The sequence below is a fragment of the Camelus ferus genome, chromosome 4 (assembly GCF_009834535.1).
Source record: "Camelus ferus isolate YT-003-E chromosome 4, BCGSAC_Cfer_1.0, whole genome shotgun sequence".
NCBI lineage: Eukaryota > Metazoa > Chordata > Mammalia > Artiodactyla > Camelidae > Camelus > Camelus ferus.
Window position 1 is genome coordinate 46,864,599 of NC_045699.1, and position 27,899 is coordinate 46,892,497.

The 27,899-nt window shown below is 42.5% G+C and overlaps 2 protein-coding genes across 6 annotated transcripts in view; one reads left to right on the forward strand and one right to left on the reverse strand.

The window, feature by feature from the left end:
• ALG2 (ALG2 alpha-1,3/1,6-mannosyltransferase) overlaps positions 1-27,899 on the reverse strand; it is a 523,116-nt gene that overhangs the window by 38,683 nt on the left and 456,534 nt on the right. For all 5 annotated transcript variants that reach the window (XR_004319360.1, XR_004319361.1, XR_004319357.1 and 2 more), the window contains 2 exons: positions 18,795-18,948; positions 17,817-17,889 (listed from right to left, as the gene is read on the reverse strand). The gene's annotated coding sequence lies outside the window, so the exon portion shown is untranslated. The remainder of the gene's footprint in view (positions 1-17,816; positions 17,890-18,794; positions 18,949-27,899) is intronic.
• On the forward strand, positions 24-7,840 carry SEC61B (SEC61 translocon subunit beta). Its single transcript, XM_006185243.2, has 4 exons — positions 24-343; positions 535-632; positions 4,573-4,674; positions 7,552-7,840. Exons 1-4 carry the CDS (start codon positions 341-343, stop codon positions 7,637-7,639), a joined length of 291 nt encoding a protein of 96 aa, XP_006185305.1. The 5' UTR covers positions 24-340; the 3' UTR covers positions 7,640-7,840.

The following is a 27,899-nucleotide window of genomic DNA, read 5'->3' on the forward strand; positions in this document are numbered from 1 at the left end:
GTATATCTGTGGGCGCCTAGTAACCGCCGGAGAAAATTTCTCGTCTGACCATGGCTAGATTCTCTCACTGGTAGGGACTGGAGTCTAGGAAGGACGCTGTGATCCAAAGGAAAAATATGAGAGGTCTGTAATTCCCATACAGTTGCTCAACAAGTCACCTGTAGGAAAATTCGTACAGGCATAATAATGGGACAACCCAGGAGTCCCTAGAGTCAGCGAGGACCCTGCCAGCAGGTCTGGGGGCGGGACCTGAACCAGTCTCTCCGGCCGCCAGTTCTTTAGGGGTTTTGCCGCTTCTCCACGGTCTACTTCAGGTCCCTGCCACCCACCTGTCTCCAGCATGGTATGTGCCCCCAGTCAACCCTCCTTGTCCCGGCTTCTCCCAGGTGTCCCGATTCCAGCCTTAGCCTTGTCCTTCCGCGCTCCCTTGCTTTCCTCAGCCTCCCGTTCAGGTCCCGGTCTCCGCGGTCAGGGCCTGGGATCTGGGGGCTGCCGGTGTCGCTAACCTGTTTCTTTCCTTGTCTCTCTGTACAGCCTGGTCCGAGCCCCAGTGGCACTAATGTGGGCGCATCAGGGCGCTCTCCCAGCAAAGCAGTGGCCGCCCGGGCGGCAGGATCCACGGTCCGCCAGAGGTAAGAATCCCTACAACTCTCGACTGTGGACTCGGAGGGATGGGGCCTAAGAATTCGTAGGTCCTGAGGAGACGCCGGGACGTTAAGATTCACAAGGGCAAAACGAGCTGTGGGTGATGTGGCTGTAAAGGCACTTAAAAGATGTTTTTGGTCGTTTATATCGAAAGGAAGGCAGCATTTTCTTTGCGTTGCTCACTTTGGGGCACCACTCTTAAAAAAGGAAAGTTAAACTGGAGTAAGGTCAGAGACAGCATTGAGAAAATTGATGTTATTAAGTTGGGGTCTCTGGACCTGAGATTTACACTCATATTTATATCTGTAAGTCCTGTACACACTAAATCTAACATGGGTTGTCTGCTGCACACCTTAGTCTCTCGTTTTACCCCAGCTCTCGCCCCGCCCCCAATTATATCCTCGTATCTCCTACGTCCATATGGCACTGCTGTAAACTTATTCATCCAAAGCCAGAACTTCAGCCTCATTGGATTTATTTTAAATGCTCCATCTCTATCCAGTACACTTAAATTTTACATGAAAACCTTCTTACCGGTTTTCTCCTTTTCCATTCCTGCTGCCTCATTTTAGCTTTCAACTTTGCTCATCTAGATCTTTGCATTTGCTACTTAACTTTTCTCCTCTCCAGGTCATTTCCACTCTAACGTTCTGATTCTGTCACACTTCTGCTTAGTTTCTATGTCCATTTCTTGTTGCTGAACTTAAAAAAAAAGTGGGGAGGGGAATACCAAGGCTCTTGGGTGGTTCTTTTTTCCAGTCTAACTGCCTCTCTTCTCCCTCTCTCCTTTGAACTAACCATAGTGAGCTTATTACTGTTTTCTGAACTCACTAGACACTCCCACCCCCTTCCATTTCTCTTTATTCTCCAAGACTAAGTTCAGGAGTTATTTCCTCTTGAGGCCTTCCTGACTCCAAAGGCAGCAGTAGTTACTAGTCTTCACTTTTATTCCAAAGCATCTTGCCCATATCCTTCTAATAGCATTTGTTTCCATATTTATCTGCTTCATTAGACCCTGACAGCAACTGCCTGTCATCTCTATCCTACCATAAAGCCTGACACAGTAAATAATGACAGAAGGAAGGAATCAAGCCACACTTGTAGTCTTGGGCTTTTTGAAGGAACCAGTGGGGTTTTATCTACATGAAAACTGTCCTTAAGGATGTGAAGAAGTATGAGACATTTCTTGTTGGCTACAGTAGGTAAATCTAAAACTGATGATTTGAGACAGATTTCAGCCTGGAACAAAAAATTCCAATAGAACCATCAGAAATGGTAAGATGATCCTGAACGATTGTGAGTTCCCTGTCATCAAGATGTTCAAGGCAAGGCTGGGATGGACAAGCTGGAAAGTGTGTCAAGCTGTGGTGTAGGTTATTTGAACCTGGAGTGCTGTCTTGTTCCCACCCTGGATTTCAGAGATTCTTTGTGTTGGAAAACATGTCCTGTAGGTACAGTTCCTTGGGGAGTCGGTCTAGTTAATGAGAACTGGTAGTACTGTGGCAGGGAAGTTTGGCCATCTGAGAACTTTTAAAGGATAAAAAGAGAAATCATATATTTATCAAATATAACTTATTTTCTTAATAAAGATGAAATAACTGCTGCACAAGTGAAATGGAGAAACAAATGTTTGAGGAAAGATGCTTTTCAAGTTGTGGGTGTCATCTTTTAGAATTCACTATGATTGGGGCTAGTCTAACTAGACAGGCCAGGGTTGTATGTATTGGGAGACCTACAGAGTTCCCTTCTAGAATTTTGGTACTCTTTTAAGTGTTACTTCATGAGTACAGTGTAGGAAGTATTGGCTGTCTAAGAATATATTCCTGCTTTGTCAGTCTGTAAGAAAAAACTGAAGCTAGTAGTTAATAATAATGCCGTGGATTATGTAGTGCACAGATTTGCATTTTCTATGCAGTAACAGGTGGTACCTTGGAATAGAAACTATATGGGATGTAAATTCAGGCTGGGGCTGGAGCCCTCGCTCCATTATTACAGTATAAAAGGAAGTTGCTAGGATGAAAAGGAGCAATACTGTATCAAAAGCTGTAAAGTGCTACAGCGTTCAGGATTAATGGGAATCAAGGACAGTAAAATCGTAGACTAGCTAGGGATATTAAGATAGTCATCAAATAGTGATTCAGAGTAATGCCAGGCACTGTTCCAGTCATGAGGCTGTATCTGTGAACAAACTGGGCAGGCTTTGACCTCAGGAACCTTATATTCCAGTGTGGGAGACCATAAACAAGACAAATAAATAAATACTGTAATTTCAGGCAATAAAGCTAAGAAGAAAAATAAAGTTGGGTGGCAGATAGAGAGTGGATGGGGATAGGGTGTTCAGAGTAGGTGATATGTGAATAGGGGCCAAAAAGAGGCAAGCGAGCAAATCATGGAATGGTTAAGGAAGGAACAGGCTTTCTAGGCAAGAGGAATGGTTAAGTGTAAAGACTTTGAAGGTGGGAATGAGCTTGGCTTCTTCGAGAACAATCAGGATGCTACCATGTTAGAACCAAGTACATTAAAAGGTTGCTGTGAAAACCATTGTTTTAGGGAATAGGATTAGGGAGGCAGTTACATAGTGACCAGAAAGAAAGGGTGAAATAGACCCCAAATAGAAATTAAAGAGATAAAAATGAGCTCTATTAACCTCTACCTAACTTCCTAAATGGGGGAGTGGGAAATATTTTGGTATTTCTAGGTGCCCTAATTATCAAATCCTCTGCTATGTCCTGTGTGCCAGCAGCTATAAGAAATCTTCAAAGAGGCCAGACTGATTCCTTGGGGGTTCCTGGAGACTTGAAGACAGAAACTGGAGTTGGGTGGTTGTGGAAATAGTGGAAAGTGCATGGGTCCTAGTCTTGGCTCAGCTGATAACTTACATCCATGCAGGGTTTACCATCTAGCTCAAATTCCTTTTTATGATCAAGGAGGAAGATTTCGGGCATCTACTCCACAACTAGATGTGTATCTCTGTGTGAAATCTCTTCTAAGTGTATGAATTACTGTGTAAATCCCTGTACAATTATGTTTACAATCAGTTTTCCCATAGAAACAGTTGTACAAATGGAGTTAGAAGTTTGAAGGCAACTATGTAGCTCATAATTAACATGTCTGAAATATAATCTTTTTAGTACAGTATGTGTAAACCGTTGCTTGACACTAACTGTTTTCCAAGTTCTAGCATGAGCACTGCTCTTTCTGCTGGAGCCCATCCTGGAACCAGGACTCCACTCCCCCACTTCACACAGCAGGGCAGGCTCCCTGAGCTCTAGACCAGTGCTGCTTGCATTCAGAGTGTGCAGTAAAGGCTGTGGCAGGGTGATGGGGGATTATGACCAGAGGTGGCGGAGACAGGGTATTCACTTCTGGTTTCTCCCTGAATTACAATTACAGCTTAATGTTTTTTTGTCTCTTGTAGCAAATACAGTAATTTAAAAACATTTTAAATTTGTCATTTTAAAATCAGATTATATGGATTCAGGGTATGTTTGAGCAGGAGTTTTTTTACTTGACTTCATAAAAATACGTATGAAGAGAAACTGAAGTGCATCGTCCAAATGAAGCGCCCAAGTGTGTGGCAAGTGGATGGGCTCTGAGGTCAGAACTGGGTCCACAGTGGAGCTTGGCCATCTGCTTGCTGTGTGGTCTTCAGCACTTTGCTTACCCTTTTTTGAGCCTCATTTTCCTCATTTATAAAAAGGAGCTGCTAACTACTTCTCTGTGTTGCTATATGCATCAATGTATAGCAGGTACTCAGTTCTTGGTGGTTATCATGGTCAGCGAAGTAAAAGCAAGAATTTGGGGTTTTTTAACAAAGAAAAAGTTTTCCCTTTTTTGGTTCTTTAACAGTGGAGTAGTAGCATATGTTATAATGCTCTTATAAGGGTTTCCAAGAAAAGGCCATTTGTAACATTTTTTCTCTTACAGGAAAAATGCCAGCTGCGGAACAAGGAGTGCAGGCCGCACGACCTCAGCAGGCACCGGGGGGATGTGGCGATTCTACACAGAAGATTCACCTGGGCTCAAAGTGTAAGTCTTGGGAGCAGACCTCGTGTTTCTGCCCAGTATCCCAGAGCCCTTTGGCAGCACTCGCTCTCTCTGCCCCCAGTGGTGTTTGATGAGATTTGTAACACACAACAGCTTCCTTTGTGCCAGGTGGTCTAAGTTTGGCTTGTCCATCCATCAGCTAGTTAGTTCATGGCGTGGAATGACATCTCTTCATGGATTGAGTGAAAGCAAGGGAACATCTTCATGTAGCTCTGTCAAAATAAATGATGGGAACAGAGAGAACTGGAGGGAAAACGGCTTAATTAGGTGAAATTGCTCTTCATTTAGTGTTCTTGTCCCTCACTGAGAAATAGGAGCTACCATTTGAATAGGAGCAGGGTGATTTTTCAAAGCTCTCCTGGAGGCACAAGCTGATATTACAGCCTAATGGGAGCTTCTGCATTAGGCTGTGTTACCAAAAGTCCTTTGGCCTCCTTGCCTTTGTGTGGGTGGTAACTAGACCTCTATCACTTTCCAAGTTCTTAGGCCTGGGAATACTCATTAGGTGATGAGAAATGGGCATTTGGGGGTCTCTGTCCCCATGCCTTGCTCACCTCACTTTTCCCACCTTCCGGGTACTACGTGGCAGACCAGATCCCACAGGTTTATGACCAGGTAGGCTCCAGGACACCACTGCTTATAGCTGTTCCTGAATAATCCAGTAGATGAAGAACTGGAATAACGACAGCAACTCTCATTTGTATAGCAACTTAGGTTCAGAGAGGCAAAGCTATGTGTCAGAGACAAACGCCAGTGAGAGCAAGAGCTGGAACCAGAAACTCTCAACTGTTAAATCTCATGCTTTTTCCATACTGCCTGGTAGCAAAGAGACAAAGTTAGATTTACTTGGATTAGTTTAATTAACTTGACCAGTAGCTTGACCTAAATCACAAATTTCAAGTTAGGAAGACTTCCTTAGAATTCTTTGGCTTTATATAATGATTTTTTTTTTTTTTTTTTTTTTTTTTGCTGTTATATTGCAGACTTATAAGGTGATAATGTATTTAGGAAGTAATTATTGTGGTTGGGGATATGTGAGTTGGCCTTTTGGTCCCTGTTAGAGGTAATTTTTCCAAGTATTTCAGAGGGAAATTTTGAAGCCCCTTGCTATTCAGAGTATCCAGGGGACAACATTTTATTAAATCCTGGGTGGGTGAAACAACTCTTTTCTTGTGGGTGAGTGTGGCTTGTGACTTCTCTGGACTGCTGTGCAGCCAGGCTTGCTTGCTGCTACTGTGAGTCCTCCCACGAATCAATAGAAGCTATTCCTTGAAGTGTCATGAATGACAGTTTCATCACATCAGAGAGATGTTTTTGGTGAAAGGACAGTTGGGAAATCGTATCCACAAATTCACATCTTGGAGCAGTCAGGTACCATCTTGGAGCTTGTTATTGGCTCTTCCTGGGAGTTTAGATTTTTTTTTCAGGTTGATAATAATAGCATTTGCTGAGAGCTTACTAGAAACCTGCACTGTGTGTGTGTTGATTTATTTAATAGATCAGCAACCCTATGAAAGAGGTGATATGATTATCCCCACTTTACTGATGAGGAAAATGAGGCTTGGAAAAGGTGAGTCATGGGGCTGCGGTCACAGGTTGTGAGGGACAGAGCTAGTTTCCAGACTCCAGCACTTGGACTCTGAGAGCTGCACTCAGCTTTATGCTCTGTGGTTGACGTTACTCTCATGGTGCTTTACAGTAAGGGAGTTACGATCCAGTGCAGTGTGATGAGGCTCTCTTCCTATGTACTTTTAACTTGATTACTCCCGTAGTTGTGTAAATTTTAGGAAAACAAAAATAGTGTAGCAAGGACTTGGATCTCTGCGTATTTGCTGATTGTCCGCCAGCTGACTCCGTTACCTGCTGCTCCACTGGGTTACTCCACTGCCTTAATTATAAAGATTTCTGGGGTCTTTTCCATTGTCCACCCTTAGTTGTATTTGGGAGGTGAGGTGACATCTTGAATTCTCCAAAACCGGTGTTGGCAAGAAGAGTCAAAAAGGCAAGGCCCGTACCCTTTGACTGAAGTCAGTATTCACATGTTGTGTAAAATCAAGGAGTTCTTCCTTACTCTCAACCTGGAAAGCATTTAACTAGGGAAGGGCTGATGAGTGAAATCTATTTCCTTCCTATGATAATCTCTTTATAAATCAGACTTTTAACTAATGTTGCCTAGAATGTTTGCTCTTTAAATATGGGAAACTTGAAGCCATAAAGTGAGCAATACATGTGGAATCAGAAAACCTAAGTTCAAATCCTTCCTTTCCATTCTGGCTCTGTGTTCTTAGGCAAGTAATAATCTCTCTGAGCCTCAGTTTTCCTTACTTATGAAATGAGATTCATATTTGTTTTGCCTGTGTCTGGAGTTTGTTGATCACATGGGATCATATATTTGAAAATGCTTCATAACTTATGTGATATTCATGTTTGTATGCCTCAAGTATTGTAGTTAGACAATGAAAGTTGTCTTTAAATCTTAATTTGAAACAGTTTGGTAATTGGATCATCTGCACTTAAAGAGTTTGGGAAATTTTTCTTACTACTTTTTACTATGGAAGATATCAAATACATGAAATTAAGACTATTGTCTTCGAGACACCAGATCATTGTACTTGTATATATTTTAGTATGTTTTATTAAAAGATAAGGATTCCTCCTTTCTAAATAACCAGTGCCGTCACCACATCTTCAAAATATCCACAGTTATAATTCTGGGAATATTTTTAAATGATGTAAATAATATTCTTAGATGGATCTTAGGGTTTTTTCCCCCTCCCTTTCCCCTAGGCATTCTTTTAATATTACAAACATAATAATGTATTATTACTAAACTAAGCATGCCTCTCTTCTTATTTCTAGTGGCCCTGTTCCAGTATTGGTTATGAGTCTTCTGTTCATCGCTTCTGTATTTATGTTGCACATTTGGGGCAAGTACACTCGTTCATAGATTCGGCTACATCCATCTGCCTGTCATCTGAAGAAGAAAGGAAAAAAACCCAACATATCTTGGACCAAAAGCATAGTGATTTTCTGTTCATGAGAAAGAAAGAAATTTTCTGTAAGCTCACTGTTTTACAGGGAACCTAATGAGGTATTTTAAGGAATCATTTTTTTTTCTATGGCTAATAAACTTTTTAATTCATTTATACCATGTCTCATTGCTGATGCATGACTGCTAAGGCCCTCAGTCTCCCTGACTTTAGATTTACAAGTAAATATGTAGAAAACATGTCTTGTGGAGATTTTTTTCTTGGATTGACAGTTCTTTATATGACCATGTAGTCATTCAAATCCAAGATACTGTATTTGGCCCTGGCTTGTTTTTTTCTAGGTATTTCTGTCCTGGTGATTGTCGTCTTGGGTGTTCTGTGGTTTCCAAGGAGTGTGCCTATGACTCCATCAGGCAGATCTGCGTTCAAAGGCAGCTGGTACCCAGGGAAATAGTCATAGAAATCATCCAGAAATCTTGGGTGAAATGTTTGCTCATTCTGTTCTTTGTCTCTAAAACTGCAGATAATATTTTTGCCTCTTCTCTCTCTCAGTTCTAATTCCGTGCATGCAGACCTGGCTTTCCATCTATTTATCACTTGCCACTAAACCCATTTTGAAAGAATTCATTTGATGAATTGGATTTATCGTATAAAATTTTGTTTTCATTTTGAAAATTAAAGACCTTAATAATCAGTGTGAGATAACCAGCATTTCTAAACTGAGATGATAAAATTCCAACCCAAAATAAAAATTTTTGAAATTTCACTTAGCTTATGCTGCCTTTCTGGGTATAAACATTCAGTTTCTGATAGACCCTAGGAAATACCAAGAATAGCTCAAAAATGCATGCTCTAGGAGTCTAGGACTCTAAGCCAGAATTTCTAAAGAGACTCATATGAAATGCCCTAGTTGTCCAGCAGAATTACAAAATGATGAAGAGGTGTATTAGCTAAAAAAATAGATAATTTTGAAAATATCTTTCTCATAAAGTAAGCCTATTAAAAAAAAATTCCTAGAACAGTTAAGCAGTTTTATAGTGTTTTTCTTAAATCCTGACTGATAAGTAATTTTAGGTCCAAAGTACCAAAGTTAAGTGATGAAAGATCTTTAAAAATGATTTCCTAGGGTAATACATGGGTGAGTGTGCTCTTGTAAATCATAACAAATGGCAAATTATTGGGAAAAAATGGTGAAAAACTGGTTTCCTTTGATCTTGGGAATTGATTATTGCATGAAATAGGTATCTTCATTTTAAAATTCAGGGGGGCAATCTAAATTTCATTTGGAAGAAAATAAAGATGATAGTATCTATAATGGAATCCACCCCTCCGCCCCCCCCAAATTTAATGCTGATGGTACCAATAACAGCTAAAAGTTACGCATTTAATTTGGAAAAGAAATCTCTGTTGGGAGGGGTCTGTTTTTCTTTGGGGGAGATGCTGAAGCCACGTGGGGGTATTTGGTTGTGAGGGGTGCATTCTCTTCACTACACAATGCTGCTGTTAGCCTCCTCTGCCTAGCAGTGGTCTCTAGTGGACTAACTGCTGAAAGTCAGACTTTTTGAGCTAATGATTTATAAGAAAATACTAGTTTTCAGTGGCAGAGCAAGATGCTTCATTCAGCAGAAGGAAAATTGGGGGTTGGGCATAAAAATGTACAACATCTATTATGTAGCTTCTTTTGGCTCTGATGATACAATGCTAATATCATAGCTGAGAGTCTTAGTGTTCAAGCTGTTCCTTTTTCTCCCTTTTCTTTTTTCCAATTTTTAAAAATTGTGGTAAAATACACATAGCATAAAATGTACCATGTTGGCAGTTTTTAAGTATGCAGGTCAGTAGTACTGAGTACATTTATATTTTTGTGCAACCATCACCACTGTCCATCTCCAGAACTCTTTTTCATCTTGCAAAACTGAAACTCTAAACCCACTAAATAATAACTTTGTTCCCTCCCCCTGCTCTCCTCAGCCCCTGGCAATCACTGTTCTACTCTCTGTCTCTATGAATTTGACTTTCTCAGTACCTCATATGAGTGGAATCATATAATATTTTGTCCTTTTCTGACTGACCTGATTCCACTTAGCATAATGTCCTCTAGATTCATCTATGGTTTAGCATATGTCAGAATTTCCTTACTTTTCAAGGCTGAATAATACTCCATTTTATGTATATATCACATTTTGTGGTCCCTTCCTTTTCAATAGGGACTTGTAGACTGTTGTTTCTTGAGCTCTAGCGGATCATGAGCCATTTATAGTAATTTCAAAAACTTAACAAATTAGACTTTTACCTGCGTTAAGGCTTCCTTGGCCCAAAGAATTCTTAAGCTCCCTTGACTATGGGCTAGAATTCTAGCCACTACTGAGTGGACAGAGCCAGCACATGCTGAACAAAAGCTCTAAGTAACTGAAACTGGGAAAATGAATTACAATATAACTGCAGTTTGGGCTGAGCCTTTTAAGTCCCTGGGGAGCAACTGTGTTAGGGAAAGAACCCAAGAGTCCCTGAGACTAGTGAGGGATGGAAAGACTAGGGTCTCGGCTCAACAGTGCCTTGAACACCTTCCAGGAAAACAGTAGATGAGGAGAGATCTATTCCTGGGAGAGACAAAACATGTTATATAGCTTCTGTTTTCACACCTGTCCTAGTCTAGACTCCGTTTTTCCCCCTAGGTGCTAATGCCCTCACAGGAAGAATTGAAAAAGATTCTGAAATGCAAATGTTGGCATCAAGTTAAAATGGATGAAAATATCTACAAAGCTGGCTTCATTCAACAGGAAATACTGTACAGTATGTGGGTTCCTATGTGCACGGTTCCACACTCTTGATTCCCTAAGCTGCCCCTTTGGGACTCCAGAGCTGCACTGTCCCTCCGCTCAGATGCTGCAGGAGGAGGGTTCCAGCCAGGACCAAGTTTACTTGACTTCTTGGGGGTACTACTAGGACTTCCAAACCTACTGCACTTACTACCCCATCTTCCAGGCTTGGAAGTATTTCTGACCTGGGTTCAACTGCTGGCCCTGCCATTTACCAGCTTTGAAAGCATGGGTGGCTCACTTCTGTCTTCTGGGTCTCATTTTTTCCTTAGGTGTACATGACAGTAGGTATGATAATTCCCACCAAATAGAAGGACTAAATGAGAAGAACTATCCAAGAGTTGCTTTGTTAATTAGCTAACAGTAAACAAGTGCTTATTCTCAATAATTTTGGAGATGTAGATTTCTCAATCAACAACATAATGAGGAATTTACTATTTACCCTGTTTTACACAAGAGGAAACTGAAGCTTAAACCACTCAGCTTGTAAGTGGAAGGGGTGGGATTTAACTCCAGATCTCTGACTTACCCACTGCAGTCACATAGACAGGATTATTAAGTATTTGGGTTGAGGGCCAGGGAAGAATGTCACAACAATAGAGCTTCTACACAGACCTTTTAAGAATAACACAATTCCAACAAAGTGACCACTATCATTCGGTGTACTCCAGGCATTACATAGCTTCAGTTTGAGGTTTTGGTTCTGCAGAAGGAATTGATTTCTCTAATTCAGACCTGAGCTTGTTAATTCTATGGAATTCTTGTGTTTGTAGAGGAAACAAGTGTTTATTCACTCAGCCAACATTTACTGATCACTGTGTGACATGCCTTTCTATTGGAGTTTTAGAAATGACCTGTGAGGTGACTCATTCCTTAAAAAGGCTGGCCATTTGGATGCTAGGATCCTAGTCCCACCTGGGGCTACAAGTTATAAATCTGTGTGATTATGGGAAAACTAGACAGAAGTCCTCTCAAGGCTCCCTCAACTAGTGATGAAATCAGTAGTTGGGACCACAGTTTAAGAACTAGTATGCTCTTGGTGTGTGGGCAATGGTGCCAAGGACTGCAAAACTGGGTGCTGCCTTCCAGGAAATCTGTATGGTCTGGCCACATGTCTTAACAGGAAGACCAGGGAGTCCTGGGATCCCCAGGCTGGAAAGGCTGAGAGGTCACTGTGTCCTGCCCATTGTACAACTGCAGACTGGGGCCCCAGAGAGAAGGGGCTTGCCCAAGATTGTGCATCATGTCTGCAGCACAGCAGAGGCCAGAACCAGGCTTCCTGCTTCTAGGCCAGGGCCACACCTCCGAACTGCATTATGAATCCTATCTGGGGCCTCTGCGTAAGCCAGCTAACCTCTCTGGAGGCTAGACTCTGGAGCTAGGTAAACTGAGTGGTGGGCTTTACTCAGTGGGCAGTGTTACTCAAAGTGGGAGGAGTAAAAGCAAGTTAGCTAGTAAAAATGAGTTATGTTAGTAAATTCAGGAGAAAGTCAACAGGTTTAGGAGACTTAACAGACAAAATAGGGAGAAGCAGCCAGCAGAACTGCACTGTTTTGCATTCTTGTGACCACAGATGTTAGGTGAGCCTGTGAAGGAAAAGCCGGGCTGATCTAACAAGATAACACACAAGTCTAGGAATGTGAAGGAGAGGCTGGGCTGGGGTAACAAGATAACTCACAAATCTAAGTATCGGAATACTGATCTAAGTTCTGCTGGACTAACTTGTAAATCTAACTTAATTAGTGTTGGTTTGCTGTTCATGTTTTTTTTGCTAGCCAGCTGGATTTTCAAAGAGATACCTGGCTTTGGAATGTTGGTTTGTTGCCTCCCTGCCTCCACTTTTGTGATAATGATGCTGCTAAAGCTGTTCCATGCCTATTGGCCGAATACCCCAAGCTTGTACTTTACCCCATAAAACCTCATGCGCATGTCTTGGAGGTGCTCAGAGCTTCGGAGCAGAAGTGCCTCTGAGCCCGCCAGCGTAATACATCTAAGTACTCCAACCCTCTGAGTGGTGCTTGTTTCTTGGCTGGCCTGTCGTTTCCGTAACAAGCCAAGAGCACAGTGAGACTGACCAAGTAGGGGTTAAGGAAAGGCTAACCTGTTAAATACTATTCCTGGTTGCTCTGGCAACTATATCTCCTTCCCATGCTAAAGATAAACTAAGATAAAACATGCAAATTAACTAAATAGGAATCAAAGGTATACTCATACACAGTCTAGACAGCTTCATTTGGGGAAAGGTCTGGAAGTTTGTATCTCACAAAGTAAATGAAGAAATGGGAAGAACTTGAATTATACATACAAGGGTTAAATTGGTCCTGTGAACATACTTGTTTTTCTCCCCATTGACTCTGGTCATGGGCAGTGTAGATGGCAAATCCTGTCCTTGCCTGTCCCTATGGTCTTGGCTTTTCTACTCAATGCTGGTAAGAAAACAGAAGCTTATTCTCCTAGGATCCTATCTAAATCGGTTTGGGCTGTAGAATTTAAACAGTGGGTCTCAAAATATAGCACGCATGGGCATCACCTGGAGGGAATCTGCTTCTGTACCATGGCAGGTCTGGCCAGCTCCAGACTGGGCATCCCAGCTCTCTAAAACAGGAGTCACGCTGTAAGGCGATGGTCCCTGGGCTTATAGTTTATTCCAGGTCCATTATCGGTGCTAGTGTGTTAATTTTGCCCCCCTTTCTCTTCTTCGAAGCTTTTACCATGGTGCTATTTGTGTTCAGTCTCTGCACTGCATCTGGGGAATTTTACCCTGCCTGCCTTGGGTGATTCTGCATTTCGCGTGTGTGTGACTGGGTGGTGTGCACTGTCAGCTCATGGTGGAGTGGAAGACCCTGAGAGCCCGCAGAATCTGTTTCTCCCTTCATTTCTCTCTGGCTCAGGGAAGTACCTCTTTTCATAGAGCACATGCTGCCTGAATGGGCAAAACAAACTCTTTTCAGACTTCCTTTTGTAGTAAGCTTGCTGCACTGAAACCTCCAATTGGCTTCAGGAGGCAGTAAAAACATGAAAGGTGCAAGTATGTCATGACTGTGCTGGCAAGGACCTCCTTACTGGGTGGGCCATTAATACTGGCATGGCTTTCCCCTTACATCCACACGATGGTGTAAAAGGTGGGAAGCCATGGTTCTGAGCTCCTCTACCTGGCACATGCCTCACTGTGGGAGAGCTGCTGGAGCCACCAGACTTGCCAACACCTCTATGAGACACATGCAGGGGTTTCAGGGGCCAGGAAACATGTGTAGTAGTGGGTGCACATCCTCTGCACCTCTTGTTGGTGGGTTTAGTAAGCCAAAATTAAAGCAATTTAGGTGAGCGGTCAGCTGTCATTCTCATCGGTCTCTGAACCAGGTGCAGGCTTGGTGGTCTGACCTTGCTCACTGCTCTCTTTTTCCCCTCCTCCTTTTCTTTTCCTTTTCTTCTTTCTCTTCTTCCCCTGACCCTCCTCCCCTTCTACTCTCTCATTACTCTCTTCTGTTCTATACAGCTGAAATATTCCTGGGCTATTGTTTTTACAAATAAAATAGAGTGTGCAAAGAAACACAATCCTCCAATAAAAGTTACTTAAAAGTAATTCTGATTTTCACTTATATTTTTCCAAGTTGTTATGGGTTGAATTGTGTGGTCCAAAATGTATATACTGAAGTCCTAATCTCTAATACCTCAGTATGTGGCCCTATTTGGAGATGGGGTCTTTACAGAGGTATTCAAGTTAAATTGAGACATGGTCCCTAATCTGATATGACCTGGATCCTTCTGAAAAACAGAAGTTTGGACGCAGATAGCCATACAGGGAGAACACCATGTGAACTTGAGGACATCCATCTATAAGCAAAGGAGCAAGGCCTGGAGCAGGCCCTTTACCTTACAGCCTTCAGAAGGAACCAAACCTGCCAGCACCTCGGCTTTGGACTTGTAGCCTCCAGAATTGTGAGGCGACACGTTTCTGTTGTTTTAGGTGGCCCCATTTGTGGCATTTGTTACGGCAGCCCTAGCAAACCAATACAAGAACGTGGTAAAGGGGAAGCCGCCTGGTAACACTCAGCAGCACACGCCCCTTTCCTGTCTTCCTCGTTCTTTGCATCTGCAGCAGCTATGGAACCTCTTGATCTCTAAATCCCCAAAACCCTTCCCCACCACTAGCCTGAATGACTCTCTATTTTTCTAACACCTCTCCTGGGGAGCAAGACATCAGCAAGCTCTGATTCATTGCTCTGGTATCTTAATCTTGAGAAAAGTGGTGCTCCAAATTGGAAATGTAAGCATTCTGGGTCACTTATACCCCAGTATAAATGAAAATGTGGCCTATTTCATGAACGAGGTGAGTACAATTTCTAGTTGGATTGTTTAGTCCAGAGACTTGTTCATCTCATGGTGGACTGGGAAAACCCCAGTGTTCTGAGTCAAGCCCAAGAAGATGACTTTGGCTGGTAGTAAACTCTTGGCAGGGAATTTGGTAGCAACCAGAGCTTGTTTAGCAGAGATTCATACCATAACCATAAAGCCTGGACCAGTGAAGATCTGGTAAAACTGGCTGGGATTTGAGGATATACACAGCAGCTTGGGACCCAGATTCAAGTTTTCACTTAAGTATACTATCCTTGCATTACTAGAATGAGTTCCACTCTATCACTGTGATGAAAAGAGTTAATGTGGCAGGCTGGACAATGCTATTTTTAGAAAGGTCTGTTTGCAAGGCTGGAGCTTGGCTGGTGGTCTTCAGACTTGGCACTTGAACTGTTCCCTAACTGATAAGGCTGACTGATGATGTGATTTCTCCTATAAATCAGCTTTCCTTCTGAGAATCTGGAATTTTGGTAGTTTCCAGGCAGAAAATGCCTGTGCAATCACTGCCAATAAAATCCTTGGGCACTAAGTCTTAAATGGGCTTCCTGGGCAGAAACACTGCACACACAGTTGCATTCTTCCCTGCTAGAGAAAGGATCGTGCTTGATGTGTCCCTCACAGGAGGGCAAGAGTATAGGAAGTCCGTATGGAGTTCTCCAGACCTCAACTGTGTATTTTTCCTCCAATGATCCTATTGTGTATCTTTTCACTGTAATAAACCTTAGCTGTGAACACAACTATACTGAGTCCTGTGAGTTATTCCAGAAAATCTGAACTGAACATGTGGGTGGTCTTGGGGATCCCTGAAATAGTCATGGTGTCTTATTTTTTAATGTGGTATTGGTTTGCTGATATTTTATATATTTTCTTTACTGATATTGTTCAGTTCAACTCCCATTTATCAAGCTTTTACTTCATGCACATTGTTCTAGGCATCAACACATAACAACTTCTTAAATCTTTTGAGGTACTCAGGACAGCTCATTTCACAGGTGAGAAAACTGAGGCCCCAGAGATAGAGTGACTCACCCAGTGTCATGGGGTTCCTAATGGCACAGCAGAGCTGGGAATCAGGGCTGTCTGTCTTCATGTTAGGGTGACCAACATTCCTGTTAGCCCTCAACTGAGGGTTTCCTGGAACATGGCACTCTGAGTACTAAAACCAGGATGGTCCTGGGAAAATCTGGACACTTGGTCACCCTGATTCAAGTCCACAGCTTTTCTATACTTTCTCTGACTGGATACTTGTATTTTCCTGAGGGAGAGCTTGTCACCATTAGGAGGTGGCCTATTTAGACCCAAAGAGCCAGACACCTGGTCTCTCAAGGAGACCAATTTCCAGAGACCTTTGCTTAGTGCCAAACACTCTGCACCTCCCAACCCACCTTGCTCTGTCTGTTCTTTCCTCTTCTCCACCAAGCGCCCCTGCCCCCAATCTCTGCCCACTACATTTTTCAGAATTACTGGTTTTAATTTCCTGCAGCATCCCCTTTGCAAAAACTTCTTTCCTGATTTAATTACTATTTCTCTTAATTCAATTTCATTCTCTTGATTGTCGTTAAACTCCTAAAGTTGTTTCTCCAAAGAATTTAACGGCGAGGCCCTGTGCTTAGAGATTAATTGTTGTCATTTTGTCTTCAAACACAGGTACTTTCTTACTTCTCTTCAATTATCTCTGGGAGAAAGGAAAGTGACCATCCTTCTTCCCAGGGTTCCTCTGAGAACAAACACCGCTGGGGGCTGCATTTTGAAAGAGAGACAGAGACAGAGACAGAGACAGAGAAAGCAAGAGAGAACTTTTTCTCCCACCTTCTACTGACTCTAATCTCAGTGCCTGGGAGTAGCCAGAGAACTCCAGGTGACTCAAGCGGGTTCACGACTCATGAACAGGTTGTGGGGCTCCAGGGGCAGCAGCTCAGGCATCAGAGATGATGGTTCTCTGCCAGGAGGGGTTTGAAACGGTGAGGAGAGGGGACAGAGGACAGCTCCAGCCTCAAGCATCCCATTCAGCTAAGATCTCTCAGAGGAATAAAGGCTGTGGCTCAAAGGGACAGAAGCACTGCTGGCCAGACTCCCCCTTTCCTGGAACGCCCCTCTTAGGAAAGCAAAGTTTCAGTGTTCTACCCTCTGTGTACCTTTCTCATGTTCTCAGTACAGCAGTTTGACCTTCCAGCCCAAAACTCCTGTTTTCCCCAGTTCCATCACCCCAGACTCCCCTCTGGCTTTGCGTGCAGACCCTTGAGAAAAGGTTGCCAGAGGAGAGGGGACGATTCCAGGTATGAGCCAGCGGCTGCATCCCCTGCCCCTGTGTTCATGAAGCACCCCTGAGAGGTAGGAAGCACAGGCTCTGGGGGCCTCAGACCAGGGCCTGAGACCCCGCCTGGCACTGAGGAGCCGTGCTCTTATTCCTCTGATGCCTGTGAGCCTCAGTTCACTCGTTTGCACATATTCAGATAGAGCATCACGTGAAAGGGTCACAGGGCTGACTTTTACTTTATGTCAGTTAAATGAAAAAACTCAAGAGAAGTATTCAGCACAGTGCCTGGCACGTAATAAGCCTTAAACAACAGGTAGTATTACTCACACTGAGTCGCGTTCGGTCCTATATGTCACAGAATCCCCAACTTATAGGACTTGAAAGAAAATCGAAGTCCTTTAGCCCTCTTGTCCCCCACTGCCCATTTGATTATGAAATCTTCTATCTGGTCCCTGACTCTGCTTGGATACCTCCTGGGATGAGGGGCTCACTGCTCTTGGGGAATTCCTGCCTTCTTTGGGGCACTCTATGGATGTCAACTGGGAGCTCTGTTTATCGGGGTGATGTGTTTAAACCACTTTACAGTTGCAGGAAAACAGGAAGCCGTTCTCTATTCAACTACAATAATGTAGGCTGCCAGAAAACAGGACGCAAATGATCATTTGAAGGATAATTCAGCAAATAATGCAATGACATACTCACAGGTGAAGGTTCCAGGCTCTAGCCTCTCCATTTACCCTGTTCCTGGGGGTCCAGTCCAGCTGAAGATAAGGTCCTGAGGATAAGGAAGAGCCCAGCTAGTTCAGGCATGTTTTATAGACAAAGCCTCAAAGATCCCAAAGGAACATTTTAAATCACCCTTTTCCTGGGTTCATGAGGACTCATAAATGATGCCATCCATCCCTGGTTACGTATGCTCATTAAACACCGGGATAAAGAGCTTAGAGCTCACAAGGGGCTCCAGCCCCATTACTCCTGGGCCGCTGGGCTGCATCTATGAGAAGGCCCTGGGTGTTTAATAAACTACCCCATTTGTCTAATAAAGTCCTCCCATGGCCCTGCTGATGTTACTAGCTTCATGTCATATATTCTTGTACTACTGGGACAAGACCAGAATGTTCTTAAAATTCCCATCATGCCTACTTAATTTTTATTTAAAGGAAATGATCTTCAAGGTTTAAAGTAGATTTCCTAATGTAAACGTACCTATGCACCTAGGTGTAAGGAGCTAGAAATGTGACTATCGTCTGTATCAAGACAGTAAGGGAAGGATTAAGGATGGGACAGTATAGGAACTGTACTGGGCATTCATGGCTCATCTAACTGGAGATCCATGCTATTCTCCTAAGAACTGTGATTTGTGAAATAATGATGGATTCTCATCATTAGGACATATATATTTGTATAAAGTTGAATTTATTCTTATTTAGCACTTAATAGATTTACTCTTACCTTAGATTCCTAGAAGGTTTGGATTGGGCCTTAGAACTTAATTTGACCAATGCTTTCTGTTACAGATGAAAAATTTGAGGCCCAGGGAGGTTAAAGGTTTTTCTCAAAATCACATTGGTAGTAAGTGCAAGGCTGGGATTCAAGCCTAGATTTAAAAATTCAAGTGGGATATTCTTCCTACCATAATAAGAACCCCTTAATATATGTATCTGGCTTTCATGTACGTACCTAAACAGGCGCATATCCATTCATTTGTGATAAGGGACCCTGGCTGTGACACTTGTCATGACTGGCCACTGGGGCACACATGGCCCATCTGATGCTTAGGTGACCGCTCCCTTGCCTCTCTTGCTGCTCCTCTTGAATTCCAGGTGTAGCTCTGCTATAATACGAAACAGACAAACTTTGAATTGGAACAGTGGATTTCAAACCCTCAGTTTTCTCATTTGTAAAATGGAGTCACTTCTTCTGTAACCTTCATGCTAACTGCATGACCTATCTTACGGGCTGCAAATGGTACCAGTTCAAAACTCGTGCCACATGTCGCAAGATAAGCTTCTTTAGCAGTCTCTCTGGCAGAAAAGGGAAGTGTTAACGCTTCCTCATCCTCTAGCTCTGAGATCCTGTTTATTTGGAATTAGCCTGGTTGAAGGATCAACTTGCTCTCTCACAGATGCCTCACATTCATGGATGAGGAACCATGGCCCTCTCCTTAACCTCCCCTCACATGCACACATGGCATCTACATACGTGCATATGTCTTCTTTACAGAAGACTTGAGGAAACAGAGGTTTGCATCACCATGTTGCTTGTTTCTCCTTTTTAGAATACCCTTCTGTAGGGTACATCTTAGAAATTTCCTGTCCCTCACTTCAAAGCACAGAATAACTTATCAATTCTCTTTCACTTAGGACTCTGTTTTGTTGCAACAGACACCTGTAAAACAATGCCTTAAATAAGGTTTACAATTTTTCTCTCATGTAAAAGAAGTCTAGAAGTATACATTCTAGGGCTGGTATGGTAGAGTTATAGTCTCATCAATGTCCTAACCTCCTCTTGTCTTTCCATTTTGCTATCCTTAGCATAAGCCTACTGTCCTCAAACAAGATTACCTTGTGCCTGCAAAGTGGCTGCTGCAGCACAAGTCATTACATCCACGTTTCAGATAGGGTAAGAGGGAAGGTCAATAAGGGGCCTACCAACTGAGGCAGTCCCCTTTTCAGGGAGCACTTCCAGAAGTCCTATACAACAAGTTATTCCTTCATTCAATTGGACAGAAGTTAGTCACATGACCATTTTTTCTCTGGAGGGGAGGCTGGGAAATCTAATTTTTCAGCCAACACATTGCCACCTCCAGTAGAATCAGGGACTTCTGTAAGTAAGAAGACAAGAATAAATTTGGGGTAGGCAACCAGAATGTCTGCCACAACCCCCAACTGAGCTCTGGACCTATCTTTGCATAGCCAACGACTCATTATTCTGTTAAAGTTCAGGGGCTATCACATGGCTGAGGCGAGAGAGCTAGAGTAAAAGAAATGGCTGATCTTTCATCTGCTGTCTTCACTGTCACTCTCTGAGAGTGGACAGGGCAGCAAAGAGATTTATTTGCTCGCAGAGGTGAAATTTACCACCCTCCTTAGAAGGGCAAAGCGGTTACAGTTGCCTTTTATTTTCCTATTGCTACACCCAAGGATTGTTGTGAGAATCAAAAGACAGAGATGAGAAAGCATGCTATAAACTATAAAATGCTATTCAGTGACAGAAATGACTGTTTATCATTATTATGAGTGTTGTCATGTCTTCTAAAGCTGCATGCTCAGCTGAAAAAAAGGATTTTCTGAAAGAAAGCAAGAGTGAGAGCCAAAGAGAAAAGGAGAGAAGGAATGAGGGAGGAGGGGACAGGAAAGGGGAGGGGTGAAGGGGATCTGGGAGAGAGGGAGGGGAGGCCTCTTTTCTATCAAAGATAGAACAAAATATATTGACATAACTGAATCCCCTGACTGACCCAAACACACACACAACTACCTGGGAGACAGCATCAAAGTTCTTTACTCAGGTTTCTCCCTCATTTATACGCAGTATATGTATATTGAAGACTATGTGAACCATATGAAAAGGCACAAGGAAGGTTTAAAAAAACCTGCTTTATTGAAGTATAATTGACATACAATAAACTGTCCATATTCCAACTGTATATAATCTGACATAAGAATACACCCATAAATCCATCACTGCTATCAACATATCCATAATGAACATATCCATCAGCCTCCCAAATTTCCTCCTGCCCCTCCCCACCACCCCCTCTCTGCCAGGAATCACTGATCTGCTTTCTGCCACTCTAGATTCCTTTGCATTTTCTCTAACTTTATACAAATGGAATATAAAATTTCATAGAAACATGTACAATGTATATATTCTTTTTTGCTTGGCTTCATTCACTCAGCACAATAATTTGGAAAAAAACCCCCACAACTTACAGAGAAGTATAATTAATGATATAGATCCACCAGGATTGAGAACAGTTAATTAGTCATGTTTGCCTCAGCTTTCCTCCTGTTTTTTTTAATGTGATCTATACAAAGAAAAAATTTGCATATTTCAATGCATAATTATAAAGCAAACCGCTGTGGGCGAGAAATGAATCTTACAAGCACCCTGTTATTTCCTGTGTCCCCTTCCTGACATCTACTTCTTCCCTCCCCATTCCAGGTCATCACTGTTCTCACTTTTGGGAGAATCATTTTCTTGCTTGTCTTTCTGGTTTTATGACCTATGTATCTGTCCCAATTTGGTAGAGTTGAGCCAATTTCCTGTTTGTGAATTTTATATGAATGAAATCATACTGTTTGTCTTCTTCTGTGACTTGTATTTTTCTTTTAACCATTATGTTTGAGAGATTAGCCATGTTGTGCCATGTGGCTGTGGTTTGTTCATTTTAATGGCTATAGGGTATTCGATTTTATGAATATACCGCAGTATGGCAAGGCCCACCCCTGAGAGAAACCTGTTCAATGTGATCAGCACTGTTCGGCCTGCACTGGTGCCCAAGCCTTGTAGCCATCAGACATTCATCACAGGATAGAGAGCTAAACACCCTCACCCCTGCTGCCAGTCCCCTGACCACCACCCAGTGTCCAGAGAAAATTAATCCCATAAATATTTACATATGCAAATCATAAATATTTACAGTATCTTCTGCCCTGACATAGTATTCTTTTTGAAGAAGCAAAGCACAAAGTAGCTTTTTTAAAAAAACCAAAAATCATGAACTTAATGTAAACTGCATTAGTTGGCTTAGGCAAATAAAAGAGGACCACAGACTGGGGGCAATGTATTTGTTTCTCATAGTTCTGGAGGCTGGAAGTCCAAGATCAAGGTGTGGGTAGGTCTGGTTTCCTCTGAAGCCTCTCTGGCTTGCAAAGGGCTGCCTTCTCCCTGTTTCCTTACATGGTCGTCCCTATGTCTTCTCACTGTCTTCCTGCTGTGCTTCTCTGCGTCCTAATTTCTTCTTTAAAGAACCAGATTGGAATAGGGCCCACCTTAATGGCCACATTTTACCTTAATCACCACTTTGAAGGCCCTATTTCCAAATATGTTCACGGTCTCGGGTACTGGGGGTTAGGACTTCAACATTTGAATTTTGAGGGAGGCACAATTCAGCCCTTAGCAGTGACGCTGATATTAATACAGCTAGATATATTCTCCACGGGAGAAAGGAAAACAAGGATGAGGTTCGCACTTTTTCCATGGCCTGCTCTTCCACTTTCACTCTTTATCTCAGGCCTTCAATCCACAGCATCCTGGCTCACTGCTCCTAAATGCCATTATTCACATGCTGCTTTAAAAGATGCTCTCACTATAAATTACATAAGAGGCACAAGAAATCAAAACCTGGTTCTATGTTTCTTCATGTATAAGAAACATTATAATTAGTGTCATTGAAGTCACTGCCTGCAGTCTGAGACTTTTTTAAAAAAGAGTTTAGTACATTATTCAAGTTTTAAAAATAATGATTTAGACCTTGGCCTGTCTCCAGCAGATGGACCATGCTGCCCCTCCCCAGCCCTTTCTTAATAAGTTCTTTATTCTGTGATACCCTACGTGTGTGTCAGCCCAGTGGTTTACAAACTCACATGGTGAGTAATTAGATCCTAATCACCACCCAGTGAAGTAGAGTCATCATTTGAATCCCTGTAGTAAACAGGAGATACCTGGAGCATAAAGAATGTGGGATTTTCAAGGTCACACAGCAAGAAAAGGCACAAGGCCAGTTTCCATTTCTCAGTCTAGGTAATATGAACTCCACATTAATATAACATTAAATAACATGATATTCCACTTTGCTTTCGTTCCCCAAAGTGGAGGTCCATCCACCAATTACATATTTCAACTGAGGTGCAGTGGTGCTAGTCACTGGGAGGGGGAGCACGTGAGAACACTGATGACTCAGCAGTCAATAAGAAAACTTTCTCAGAGAGGCAGAGATAGGGAAGCAGTGGTTTCTTTCTTCCCATAGCAGGGCATATGTTTTGTTTTTCAATCAGCATGCCTACCAGGTCCTTCTTACCGTTTGTCTTTCCTGCTTTCAATGCTTTCTTTTTCCTTTATACGCAAAACCCACACACGTTAAGTTTTTTCATTCCATCTATACTGTCATTCTACTACAAATAATGACCTTCCTCTCCCCTCCATTTATTTGTGTATTCATTTATTAATTTATATTACTACGGTCTCATGGATTTTTACGTTATTCAATGGGTTTTTGTTTTATTCCATGGGTTTCGATGACCAGACTATACTGGATTTGTTCAGTGGGAACCCCTTCATTCTGGCTCCTGCTTCCTTTTGACATGTTCTCATTATTCTTTGAGCATATCCCTACTTGGTACAAAAAGCTGTTCCACATTTTTCTTGTACTTTCCCTGCCCCTAGCCTTGAACTCACTGTATTTTGAGACTTGGTGAATGCCACCCAGCATTAAAAGTTGAAGTCTTGAGCCATTGTAGGAGCCAGAGGAGATGGTGATTTCCCCCCAAATTATGACCCTTCTTGGCTTTCACATGGAAGGATTAAGAGGTTGTGATTGCCCCCATGATGGCATATGCTTATAACTCACCCCAAGGATAAACAATTCTATTGTCTTAAGTTTCTTATGACATCCGTTTCATGGAAGGGAATTTCAAACTGAGCCTCAGCCGACACAATGTGGGAAACGGGAGATCAAATTTGTGGGGTAGGGTAACAGAGACCAATATGGAATGGACTGCCTCTGTTACTAACAATGACCCTGGTCCACACAGGCCTGTCCTCCCATGGAGCCTGCAGAGCCGAGTAGCTCTGGGAGGGCTCAGAGGACTGTGTCACTCTTAACTTCCAGGTCATGAAAGGTTAGCCTCTGTCCTGGGGACACCAGGGTGGGCAGGGTGTCCTTCCTAGGCTTACAGGTGCAGCCAGAGTCAACACAAAGAGAAGAAAGTTTTGATCACAGCTCCTTTTCTTTTCCATTAGAAGTAATTTCAATTAGGAAAGATTTCAAGTTTACAGAAAATTATAAACAAAAACATAAGCACAAACATATCCCATCACTAGATGGAAGAAATGTTAACATTTACCTTAGATTCTTTCAGAAAGAAAATAAAACTACAGATAAAGTTGAAACCCAACTGCCCCACCCCTCGCCCCCACTTCCTCCCGCTCTCTCCAGAGGTAACTCTAAACTAAGCAAGCAGCTTCTCGGGGCTAGATATTACTATGCTTTTAAGTGTGTGAACACCAATATATAGTATTATCTTGCGTATTTAAAACACTTTCTAAGCAGTATTGTCACCCACGCTATGCAGCCGATGCCCCAGTTGCAGGAACTTTTTTTTAAAAAAACTGAACAGGCTAGCTGTGTTTTACCAATAAGACGCCACAAGGCCCAACAAAACCGGACTGAACCGGCTAGAACCAAGATTGCGGGGAAATAGGCTAAAGGTCACCGCTTTCCTTGCCTGGATTTATTTACCTCTGAGTTTCTGTACCAACCCCTGAGTGCTAAAGGACACTTACCCTTATTTACTTCTGTATTTGCTTCAAAAGTACCTGGTGTTAGGCAAAGACATTTCGCAGCTGTACTTTGAGAGATACACAGCCAGCCAGGTGGAACCAGCTCTGCCTACACAGGAAGGCACCTGGGCAGATGAAACCTGGAAGGCTCCCGGAGTTACCCTTGCTTCCGTTGACTAAGATCTCCGCCCAATGGCGGGATCTGGGCTCGCTAGGCACAATTCGTGCCACGCGCAAAGGAGCCTGGGAGCATGCGCAAGCGCGGGCTGCTTCCAGAAGTCTCCACCCCTTTCCCAGAGCCCTGTGACCTACCTGCCTCTTAACCCTTAGCCTTCCCTAACTCCCCCTCTTCGTGCGGAAGGTGCTTTCACAGCATGAGCTCACCCTTCTCTATTCTCTGGCCATTGAGTAAAAGCCTCTCTTCCTTGCGCGAAACTCAGTTTCCTTATTGGCAGCAGAACCTGAACAGGGAAGAATTCCCTGACTGTCATTGGTAGGGGGGCGACTTTGGTTCAGAAGGGGCACCAAGAGGGAGGGGGGTCTCGGGTCTAATTCGGTAACAGTACCATACTGCTTGTATTCTTTTTCAATTGGCTTCTGATTTTCATCTAACACGGATGAGATTTATCCATATTAATATCATAGACCTAGTTCATTCATTTTATCTGCTAGTGTTTTGTTGTATATTTCTATAATGAATGCTTTGTAAATTCTCTTGGATTTTCTTTGAAGATAATAAACTCATGCGGAATAGCGAGTTTTGTTTCTTTCTATCCCTAAACTTCTTCTATTTTTCGTTTAATGTTCAACAGGAGTTCAAGTGGGGATTATTTTCTTGTTCTTTTTCTGATTTAAAAGAGATTGCAAGGTTTGCATTTTTAGGTATGATATTTGTAGTAGATTTTTGGTAGTTACATTTTTATCAGGTTAAGGAACTTACCTCCTAGTACTAGTTTGCCCGAAGTGTTTTTCCCAATGCCCACTCATGACTCAGTTCATTGTTTCTGTGCCTCTATTATATGATCATATAATTTTCTCCATTTAAATTCCAAGTTTAGTTAATTACATGAATAGATTTCCTAGTGTTAAAGTATTGCATCTTTTTAAGGAAAAGATAAGCTACAGGGCCATCTTCTATTTGGTCATGATATATTTCTTTTTATACATTGCTTTATTAAGTTTGCTATCCAACTGTCTGCTGTCTATGCATCGATTTTAAAAATTCTTGTATTTGTGTACATGTTTGAGGTGGGGGGGGTGGGCTGTAAATCTTTCCCTCATAATATCCCTGTCTAGTTTATTACTTAGACCATATTAGCTTCATAAACTAAGTTGAAGAGTTTCATCTTTATTTACTGTCTGGAAGAATTTATATATAGTTGGAATTATCTGTTCTATGAAAGTTTAGATCCACCTGGAGAACCATCTGTGATCCACAATTTCTTTGTGGGAAAATTGAAAAACTATTAATTCAAGTTCTTATTTTGTTACAAAATGAATTGGGTTTTCTGTTTCTTCTCAACTTAGTAGTGGCAAATATGATGCTTTAGATAGGGCAGACGAACTATAGCCTGTGACCCAAATGTAGCCACTTTTTATTTTTTTAAATAAAGTTTTATTGGAACATAGCTATGCACATTCATTTATATATTGTCTATAGCTGCTTTCCTGCTACAACAGTAGAGCTGAGTCCTTGTGACAGAGACTGTATGGTCTGCAAAGCTTAAAATACTTACTATCTGACTCTTTATAGAAAAAGTTTGTCAGTTCCTAAGCTATTTGTTCCAAAATATTGATTGCCCCTCTTTGGGGGAAAGTTATACTTCCCCACACCACTCACTTTAGGGGTGGGTATGTGACTTGGTCTAGCTTATTAAGGAAATGACATACATACGCCACACAGAATCTTTAAGAGCCAGCATGTGATTTGCCATACTCTTTCTTTTTTTCTCAACCACAAGACTGACAATGTTCTATATACAGTTTGCTTCATTAGCCTGGGTTTGAGTGAAGATAGATTTGCAGTCGACCTTTGACAGCCATGTCATGTGAGTGAGAAATACATCTTTTGTTTGTTTGTTTTGGTTGTTGTTTCTTACAGGAAGGTAAATTGGTTACTCCATTTTGGCTGGAAGCAGAAGTCCCGCATTCTTATTTTTCGTTCCCTATATTTAAATGGTATGTTTAGGGAGGTTCTGTGGTGAGGGCAGAGGGGCCTGGGCAGCTTTCCCAGTTTCAGAGCTCAAGGGCTCCCTCTTCTGTTGTTACCACAGGGAACTCAAAATGTGTCCTCTCGATGTAGCTACTCAGTCTCAGAGCTCAGCTTTCTGCCTCCAGACTGTGATTCCTAGAGTTTTACAGGCCTTACCCTCCAAGGTGGGCAGAGTACAGGTCTTTAAAAATAGAGAGAACAATAGGTTGTATTGAAGGGGACAGCATTTGTGAAATGGCAGGGCTGAGGGAGATGCCAGGGCAGGTACCCAGGTGAGGTGGAGGCAGTGGTCGAGGTCAGGCAGCCAGGGCCAAACACAAGGTCATATGAGAGCCATGTTTAAGGACAAGTCCACTCATCCTCACGCTCCACGTCTGGGCAGGGGCAGGCACAGACTGTGGGTTTGCCAAAACAGAGAAGCAGGGGTATATAAGAAGAGGCCCGCATGTGTCTATGTAGGACGTTGAGCATTTGAGAAGAGCTCTGTGTCTGAAACACTTGGTGTCTGGCAGAGATGACTGACTGCCCCCTCAGGGTAAGTGTTTCCTTTGCAGGCCTCCCAGGGTGGTCACTAAGGAGAGGCTGGCTGCTCAGGGACTACATTCCCAGTCCCCTTTGTGGGTAGACATGTGGCTTAGAGGCAGGCCATGGAATGTGAGTGCCAGTGATGTGCGTCTCCCACACAGGCTAATCCATTTACCCTGTGGCTAGGTAGGGAAGAACTTGCCTTCATTCCTCTCCTTCCATTCACTTCCATTCACAGAATGCCAAACCCCCTAGAATGTTCTGCATACTCTTATGAGGAAGAAAATTTAAGAGGAAGAAACCAAGGGAACTAGAGAGAGGGAGAGAGAGAAAGGAGATCACAGAGGAAACAGTCAATGTTGCCAAAACTAGACTAGCATAGACCAGAAAGATTCAAGGGGAAAAGGAATGAACATTTTACCCTATCCCTGTGTGTATGTTTGTGTGTGTGTGTATGTATGTGCATAACTGATTGCTGAATTACTAAAACATGTCCAGTAATGTCCTGCCCTTCTTAACATTAGAGGCATGATAATGGAGTTATA

Bases quoted from the DNA above. Each gene is read 5' to 3' on its own strand.
- SEC61B (XM_006185243.2), top strand. The intron at 633-4,572 runs GTAAGAATCCCT...TTTCTCTTACAG, and splicing joins GGATCCACGGTCCGCCAGAG to GAAAAATGCCAGCTGCGGAA. The intron at 4,675-7,551 runs GTAAGTCTTGGG...TCTTATTTCTAG, and splicing joins GATTCACCTGGGCTCAAAGT to TGGCCCTGTTCCAGTATTGG.